Source organism: Triticum dicoccoides, chromosome 4B (genome assembly GCF_002162155.2).
Source record: "Triticum dicoccoides isolate Atlit2015 ecotype Zavitan chromosome 4B, WEW_v2.0, whole genome shotgun sequence".
Lineage (NCBI taxonomy): Eukaryota > Viridiplantae > Streptophyta > Magnoliopsida > Poales > Poaceae > Triticum > Triticum dicoccoides.
In genome coordinates this window covers 90823291-90831972 of record NC_041387.1, presented here as the reverse complement: position 1 = coordinate 90831972, position 8682 = coordinate 90823291, and the positions used below count along the sequence as shown (strand labels likewise).

The following is an 8682-nucleotide window of genomic DNA, read 5'->3' as shown; positions in this document are numbered from 1 at the left end:
TCGTGGTATGAAACTTAGTCGATCATTCTACTCACATGTGAAGTTTCATAATGTATTAACACCCATGATATTTTTAGTGAAAAAAATACAAGTGCGACCATACTATTCATTAATCAGTGTTTTTTAATATAGCTTTGATTTTGACATTTTTGCCCAGATTATCACGGATGTGATTTCTTTGTGAAACTTCATATACAAGTATACCGGTTGACTATGTGTATTACAAAAATAAATTCAGATTTCTTTGAATTTTTTTTAGCATTTTCCAAATTTACTATTCATAAAGGGTGCACGCGCATCCATGTTCACCAAATCCGCGTCCTATTTTTCTCTCCTTAATTTTGTTGGCCCTCCACACGGTTAGCGAAACTGCCCATTTGGGTCGCTGTGGGGGACGAGGCTTACCTGCTCCACACGCCTGCTCCCATCTATGCTCCCATCCATCGAACGACTCTTCTATTCCCTAGGTCCACCTCTTTTTTCTCTCAATTAAAAAAGATGACAACAAAAAAAATCAGGGGAATACAACAAGGCACAATCAGGAGGCCTAAGTGCCCCTGTTCATCGCCCTGAACCTCCACGACGAGGGCACCAGGACTCAAGTTCGACGCTCTCATCGCCGGTTCGCCGCCAGCCGATTAGGACACCCACACACACACCGAGGCCACGACTCACGAGCAAGATGCAACTTAAAGAAAGCTAGCAGACGATGGTGGCAACGAGGACAAGCGTGCACATAGAGCCGCACTAAAGCGACAGGAGCAGTGACTTCCCATCGGCAGGCGTGGCCAAGTAGACGTGCGGGTACGTGCCACTGACAGAGCATTTGAATCCATGCACATTCGTCGTCGGCGTGCTCTCGGATCACGCCGGGGCTGGAAGCACACACAAGCTCGACGGGAGCCCACCTCTCTACATGTGCGTATCCACGATGCGGCGTCGCCAGAGAGGACAAAGGACCAGCCCTCATCGTCTAGGGGAAAAGTACGGAGATATTTTTTTTCTATCGAAAGAAAAGAGATGGTGACAAAAAGACGAGGGGCCGTTCGATAGAGGCGGGAGCATGGATGGGAGCAGGCGCGCGGAGCAGGTAAGCCTCGTCCTGCTGGGGGAGGGTCCATTTTAAACCTTGAATTTGTAGAGGTTAGGCGGAATGGACCCTCAAGTCAAAATCCCGGTCGATTGCACCCTAAACTATGCAATCCCGGTCTAAATCAAACCCTGACATCATTTGAACCGGGATTCGTGTGGTGGGCCAGCCCGCTAAATTATTTTTCCCTTCAATAACAATTTTTTAATAATAAAGAGAATTGGGTTTCTGTAGTACGTGGTCGAGCGTGATTTTGCAAAAAAAAACCTTCGATTTACATGAAATTAACCCGCAGTCCTTGTTTTAGTGAAATAATAAAGAGAATTAGGTTTCTGTAGTACGTCGTCGAGCGTGATTTTGCAAAAAAAAAAACTTCGGTTTACATGAAATTAACCCGCAGTCCTTGTTTTAGTGAGTCTGTATATAACATTACATTTTGCAGAAAACCCCCTTTATTCATTTGATTTGCAACCACTAGCCTCGTAGTCTTATCCATTTCTCTGGCGATGGCTATGGCGACGGCGACGGCGACGGCGCCCGCGCCCGCGAGCTCCTCGAGCCGCCCCGCCGCCCGCAAGCCGCGCCGCCGCGGTTGCCTGCGCCGCCGCACGCTTCCCGCTACCCACCGCCGGATCCCGCCTCCCGCCGTCCGCGTCGCGTCCGCAACTGCGTGCCGTCGCTGCCTGTGCTCTGCCTCGCCGCCTCCTCGACTCCTTGAGCCGGAGCTCGCTTCCGCCGGTGGCCAGCAGCAGCACCACCAGCAGGTCCCGCGTCGTCCCGCGACCCTTCTTCCTCAGCACTGCCCGAGCTCGCGCCCGACCGAGGCCAGCCAACCCCGCCACTAGAGGCCACCGTCGCCACCGCAGATGAGCGCCGCCCCACTCCTTTCTCACCTCTCCCTCCGGTTCCCCCTGCTCATCTCCCTCCCTGGTTTCTTCTCTACAGGAGCGCCATGGCCGCTGATCCCATGCCCGAGGCCTCCTCATCGCCGTCGTCGTCTGCTTCGTCTCCCGCCCCTGCGTGCCTGGACTCCACCTCTCGCACCTCCGCCCGTGCCCAACCTCTGCTCGCCTCCTCGGCCTTGCTGTCGTTGCTCTGTTCGTCGAGAACGAGCGAGCGGGATGCCCGTTCCGCCTCCGTGTCCTTGTCAAACTCCTGCTCCCGTGTCCTTCTCAAACAAAGAAACTGTACGGACCCGGATTTGTAGTTCGATGCTATATATTGAATTGTTCTCCGCCGGAATCCAGAACCAGGCCAGCGCCACCAGCGAGCAGTGCACCTTGAATTGTTCTCTGCCGGAATCGTGAATCAGGCCAGCGCCACCAGCGAGCATTGCACCGTCGCTTGGGGTATGATACAGATAATTCTTCCCTTGCTTCTCCTGTTTCCTGTCGTATAATGTTGCAATTCAACTGCTACTATGTGATCTTGCAATTGTCGTAGTTATATTTCCTGCCGTATAATGTTGCCGTATTAATAGCTGCTCAATCTGTTTTTGATCATGCTGTCAATATTGGTGTGTTTATGTGCCCTTGCTAGAAGTCTTAGCAAAAGTGACAAAGTGATTGACTGATTATGAGCAGACTAATATCGACTGTACATGTATCAATACAAAAAAAAACAGAAATTGAGAGCAGGGTTATGGAGAGAGTTCTAGAGATTTAGGAGCTCCTCGCTCCACACCTACATTCAGAAACAACAGTTTTGATGAATGTGTCCTTCTACTTGTGTTGGACCTTTAGATGCTACATTCAGATATTTAACAACTGCAGATTCAATGAGCAATCAAGCAAATGACGTTTCTCTTGTGAAAGATGTGAAATACTTGACCAGCTTGTTCCTTTGTTCCTTTGATCAAGTTTCTTATCTGGGTTTCATTGATTGAACTATTGGAGAAATTTGTATGCTATTTGCTGATGCCTGTGTTACTATGTTACTACCTCTGATCCCCAATTTGAGCAAAACTTCAATGCTTATTTTGGCCTGATTTGTATGCTATTTGCTGATGCCTGACTATGATTTTTGGTTGTCGCTCTATTACAGTGTAGTAATATATAATTTAGTCGGTTCGTGTTGCTGTGTTACTACCTCTGATCCCTAATTTGAGCAAAACTGCAATGCTTATTTGGGCCTGAGTTGTATGCTATTTGCTGATGCCTGACTATGATTTTTGGTTGTTGCTCTATTACAGTGTAGTAATATATAATTTGGTCTGTTTGTGTTGTTGTGTTACTACCTCTGATCCCTAATTTGAGCAAAACTGCAATGCTTATTTGGGACTGAGCTGATGCATTTTTGAACTTACTATCCTGCACTGTTTTATGACAACAATTTGATTGTGCTTTGGATGATTTTTTGCTTGATAATGATTGGTAAGGATTTGCCAGTCGTAACACCATGCTCAGCATCATGTCGCCTTTGTGTGCGCCGGAGGAACAGGCACCGAGTTCGCCTTTGAGTACGCCGGACGAACCGGCACCAAGTTCGCCGGAATTCTTGGTCCAGAGAAGCACTATGAGTCCAACGGTGGCTACAACAGAGGTATGTGATGCTTCTACCTCCCTCAAAAACAACCCTGTTGTTGCCACTTCCCTCAAGCTTTTGTGTGTTCAGAAATTGCTGAACTTGTGGTGTACACTAGAGATCATGGGCTGAGACAATACAGTAGAAATCATGTCGAGGCTGGAAAGTTTGCTGAACTTGTGGTGCCTGTCCCTCAAGCTTTTGTGTGTTCAGAAATTGCTGAACTTGTGGTGTACAGTAGAGATCATGGGCTGAGACAATACAATAGAAATCATGTCGAGGCTGGAAAGTTCGCTGAACTTGTGGTTCCTGTGTTCCTTCTTACAGTAGTTGTTTTATGGTGCTTGTGAGGCATCGACGACAATCCTCAGTTTCTTCAGTCATGTCATTTGTTTCAGTGGTAGTTGCCAGCTTAGTTTTGGGCAATAGTTGCACACTATTGATCTCACTCAGTGGTATTTTATTCCTGGGTGTCGTTCTTGACTCTTTTCTTCTCCATTCATTTTCTTTTAAGTCATCTTTCTTCAGCCTTTAGTGAAAAAGTTTCATCTCAGTCTTCAATATTATACTTTTCAGTGATTGAGTCATCTTACTATACAACCACCCTTGAGTCCTGTTTATTCAGTCCTCTTTGAAAATATAAGATGCGTCTTTGGATAATGATTGCTCAAGGTAAAGTAAATATCTGCTGAAGCTAGAGTAAATGATTCTACTCGAGATCGAGAACCACCATGAGCAGACCACCCTAGGCTGATCAAAGTGCCAAACTCGCCACAAACCAGTCTTTGTGATCTTCCCCTTCCTTATGTTAAAGACGGTAGATACAGTAGGCACCTAAAATATCATCTTTACAATGTTTTTTTTTTGAAAAATCAAACTCTCCTGAAGCCTTGTTGAATAGAACATCTCTGCCATTCAAATGCATGATTCAATCCTTGAGAGTGCATGTATTAAAAGTTTATTAACTTATGTTTGTGCACTTGCAGATCCCAAAGACTGATAGAACTCAGGTGGAGGCCAAGGAGATTCGGCTCTCGAACATGCCACCAGTAACACTTGATGATAGCAACATGCACATTGTAAGTTTCCCCATTCAAATTGCATATTTTGATATATGTTGCTGCTGTGAACATTTGTTGTTGTTAAATAGAGCAAGTCAATTTAGTTCAGCAATCAACAACTGCATATACCTTTGTATATACCCTAGGTGGGTTTTCTAAAGCAGTTTTTTTATGTTGTAACTGCAGAAAACAAATGACATCACTGAAATGAACATTCGAGAGGATTTCGATAACCGGCCTTCAAAAAAAGCAAAAATTTCTGAATCAGGTGTTTTGGAGACATCACCAATGTCACCAACTATGTCAGCATCTAATCAAGTTTCTGAATGTTTTGAATCGATTGTGCCTGAATCAGATAATCAGATAGATCATGAACCATTGCAATCACCTCCATCACCGTCTAGCTCGACATTAACTCCTGTTTTAATATTACATGATGTCAAGGGACCAGATCCAAATAAAGGGATCAAAGTTGATGAGACATATGATTATCTCCCACAAGGTATTTATTTATTTATTATGTATACTTTCGTATTTTATATATTCTAAAAATATTTTATTTTATGCAGACTATACATTGACCGATCATGATCTATGTGCTCATATAGCAATAGAATCATCTTTGAGAAAACAGTTGCTCGTTCAGATAGATGGAAGTTGTGTCTTGCAAAATCAATTGATGTGCCTGCTAAATGAAAAGGAGTGGGTAAATGATGATGTAAGTACCCTTACTCAAACAGGGAAAAGATTCTAATCACTTATATCTATTAGTAATAATGTATTTTTAACTTTCAAAATTATAGGTGATCAATGCATATATATGTTGTATGAAGGACCAAATACATGTCCAGAATGATAATAAATTAAAGTATATTTTGAGAGTCCATTTGTTACCTCACTATTTAAACGAGATGGCAAACTTGGAATACAAAAAGATAGTGCCTTCATGACAGAGACCGTCATTGAATATATGCAACATGACATGGTAATATCCATATTCACAATTTACATGTTCTAGGTTTCATACATTTTCATTAATTATTTTCCTAATTATCTTTATTATAGATTAAACTTCCAATAAATGCCAACAACACACATTGGTATCTAGCTGTCGTGAATACAAAAAAACATGAGGTTCAAGTACTGGACTCATTGTGCTGGAACTCTGACCGTGATGATCTCGCTCATACGGTTAGTTACAACACCATTTTTAATATACTTCGCTAATCTGTGTCATTTCTAACCACTGTTTTATTTTTAGCTACGAGGAGTACAATTTCATTTGGACCTTCTTAAGAGTCAAAACTTGGTAAAAGACAATTGGAAAGACATTGATCTCACCGAATGGAAGATCACGGAACAATTACAAAAGGCAATTCAAAAAGACAGTTATTCATGTGGTTTGTTTGAGGAGGTCGCTGGAGGGAGTCGCGGTTGAGCTCGCGAGAGCGCATCTTGGGAGGTTGGTTCGGGGTAATTGTGGCCTTTTCGTCTGTGGCCTTTTTGTCTGTACGTCCTACCAAAGAGAAGATGACAATAACACCATCTCAAAATAGACTTTTAGACAACAATGACTGCGCGCTACATATGGTATGTTTATTTTTAGAGATATGGTAGAGAGTCTCTAATGAATATATTAAAATTTCATAATCATGATGGTCATCTTGCAGTATGTGGATGTTAAAACTTATAAAAAATATATTATAAAAAAACATCGTAATTGGTATCTCTACTACAAAAATCCAGTGCAGACCTAAACTACATGTTCCCGAAAGATTATAAGGAGGGGTGATGGGCTTTTCAAATATAAAATTCATGATCCGGAAATATTTTGGATCACTACTGCACTTCTATTTCAACAACAGAATTTGTTTCAACTTTCCATGAGTCCGTTCACCAACAGTACCGAGACCATGCAACTTGGAACATCAAGTAAGAGCATATTCATGTTTTACTTATTATTATATTCTTTGAGAAAGCTATGGGAGTTACAAACTAAAAATATGAATTGTTCAAAAATTGTTCGAACAATGTTGTTCTGTTATAGTTGTAGTTGTTTGAGTGGTATAACTTTCAACCGTTTAAGCATATATTTATTTATTTTGCATGGCACTTTTGCTATAAATTAGAATATATATATAATATTCCAAAAAAATGGTCATCACCATAAAAAGAATTCCAATTTAAAAATTATTCTTGAATTTTTTAAATACATCCAAAAAGGAAATACTCCGTGTAACTTTATTCCCGACGTTTCCAAAATTTAGATAAAGTTATATTTAATATTTCGCCCGGTGCAACGTACGGGCATTTGTACTAGTAATTCCAAAAGGCGCACACCCTCGGGAGCTCGTAACTTTCACTGAACCGTTTTTCTTTTCTGAAATAACTTTCGTTGGGCCGGTTCCTGGTACTCGCGCGAAAATACACTTCAAAAAAAGTTCGGAGGATCGTGCACACACTGGGACCTCGTAACTTTCGCTGGGCCGGTTCCTGGTACTCGCGCCAAAAAAGCAAAAAACCACCTCATAAAATATAGGCTTTTCAAATATAAAATTCATGATCCGGAAATATTTTGGATCACTACTGCACTTCTATTTCAACAACAGAATTTGTTTCAACTTTCCATGAGTCCGTTCACCAACAGTACCGAGACCATGCAACTTGGAACATCAAGTAAGAGCATATTCATGTTTTACTTATTATTATATTCTTTGAGAAAGCTATGGGAGTTACAAACTAAAAATATGAATTGTTCAAAAATTGTTCGAACAATGTTGTTCTGTTATAGTTGTAGTTGTTTGAGTGGTATAACTTTCAACCGTTTAAGCATATATTTATTTATTTTGCATGGCACTTTTGCTATAAATTAGAATATATATATAATATTCCAAAAAAATGGTCATCACCATAAAAAGAATTCCAATTTAAAAATTATTCTTGAATTTTTTAAATACATCCAAAAAGGAAATACTCCGTGTAACTTTATTCCCGACGTTTCCAAAATTTAGATAAAGTTATATTTAATATTTCGCCCGGTGCAACGTACGGGCATTTACTAGTAATTCCAAAAGGCGCACACCCTCGGGAGCTCGTAACTTTCACTGAACCGTTTTTCTTTTCTGAAATAACTTTCGTTGGGCCGGTTCCTGGTACTCGCGCGAAAATACACTTCAAAAAAAGTTCGGAGGATCGTGCACACACTGGGACCTCGTAACTTTCGCTGGGCCGGTTCCTGGTACTCGCGCCAAAAAAGCAAAAAACCACCTCATAAAATATAGAGAGCGATCATCGAACTCGCGCGATGAGAACATCGAACTAGCCCGTATAACCACCTCACCTACTGTGCGCTAATAATCAGTTGCAAGGAGAACTTTATAAGTACAGATGTAGTCGCGTAATACTGTAGCGATTTTTTAAATTTTTTTAGAACATTTTGGAAAAAGCTCATGAATTACAGAAAAGTTCATTTGTTTTGAAAAAATAATCGATTTTGAAAAACAAACCACCAGGGCATTTTGAAAAACAGTATGTATCGAACTGCTTTTGAACATTTGCAAATATTCTGGACTGAAGATTTTGTAATATCCATTGAAAATTTTCTTAATATACAATGAATATTTTAAATTATACACAATGAACATTTTTAAATATATGATGACCATTTTTAAATACACATTAAATATTTGGGTAATATACCACTGAACAAAATTCAAAAACATAGCGAACAATTTGTATTCATTGAGCAATTTCTAATATACAATGAACATTTTATAATGCATGATGAATTTTTTTGTAATATAAATAGGAAAATGATCCGATGGAAATAGAAAAAAGAAATCATAAAAAAGGAAAAAGAAAAGAATATAAATATAAATAAAAAAAATAAAAAGGAAAAGAAAGCAGAACCACTAGAGAAAAATCAAAAAGAAAAAACAAATAACGAACGAAAAATCGAAGCAACAAGGCGCAGCACGCGCTGTCGTGAACTGGGCCGGCCCATCCACG

General features: G+C 40.7%; 1 protein-coding gene across 5 annotated transcripts; it reads left to right on the top strand.

Annotated features, from left to right (window-relative positions):
* The first annotated feature begins 1669 nt into the window (after positions 1 to 1669).
* On the top strand, positions 1670 to 6327 carry LOC119295207. 5 transcript variants are annotated; one of them, XR_005143809.1, is made up of 8 exons: positions 1671 to 2439; positions 3468 to 3631; positions 4600 to 4692; positions 4861 to 5176; positions 5244 to 5392; positions 5478 to 5659; positions 5740 to 5865; positions 5936 to 6327. XR_005143809.1 is itself a non-coding variant. In XM_037573569.1 (8 exons), the coding sequence occupies exons 3-8, from the start codon at positions 3488 to 3490 to the stop codon at positions 6110 to 6112; spliced, it is 1005 nt and encodes a 334-aa protein (XP_037429466.1). In that variant the 5' UTR covers positions 1671 to 1854; positions 1962 to 2439; positions 3468 to 3487; the 3' UTR covers positions 6113 to 6327. The 5 variants fall into 5 exon arrangements, 4 of the variants coding, with proteins under 4 accessions (XP_037429469.1, XP_037429466.1, XP_037429468.1 ...); XM_037573569.1 differs by lacking the exon at positions 5478 to 5659 and having other exon boundaries at positions 1671 to 1854; positions 1962 to 2439; XM_037573572.1 differs by lacking the exon at positions 5478 to 5659 and having other exon boundaries at positions 1670 to 2439; positions 3530 to 3631.
* The last annotated feature ends 2355 nt before the right edge of the window (positions 6328 to 8682 follow it).

Bases quoted from the DNA above. Each gene is read 5' to 3' on its own strand.
- LOC119295207 (XM_037573569.1), top strand. From the start codon at position 3,488: ATGCTCAGCATCATGTCGCCTTTGTGTGCGCCGGAGGAACAGGCACCG. The intron at 4,693-4,860 runs GTAAGTTTCCCC...TTGTAACTGCAG, and splicing joins ATGATAGCAACATGCACATT to AAAACAAATGACATCACTGA. The intron at 5,866-5,935 runs GTTAGTTACAAC...TTTTATTTTTAG, and splicing joins GTGATGATCTCGCTCATACG to CTACGAGGAGTACAATTTCA.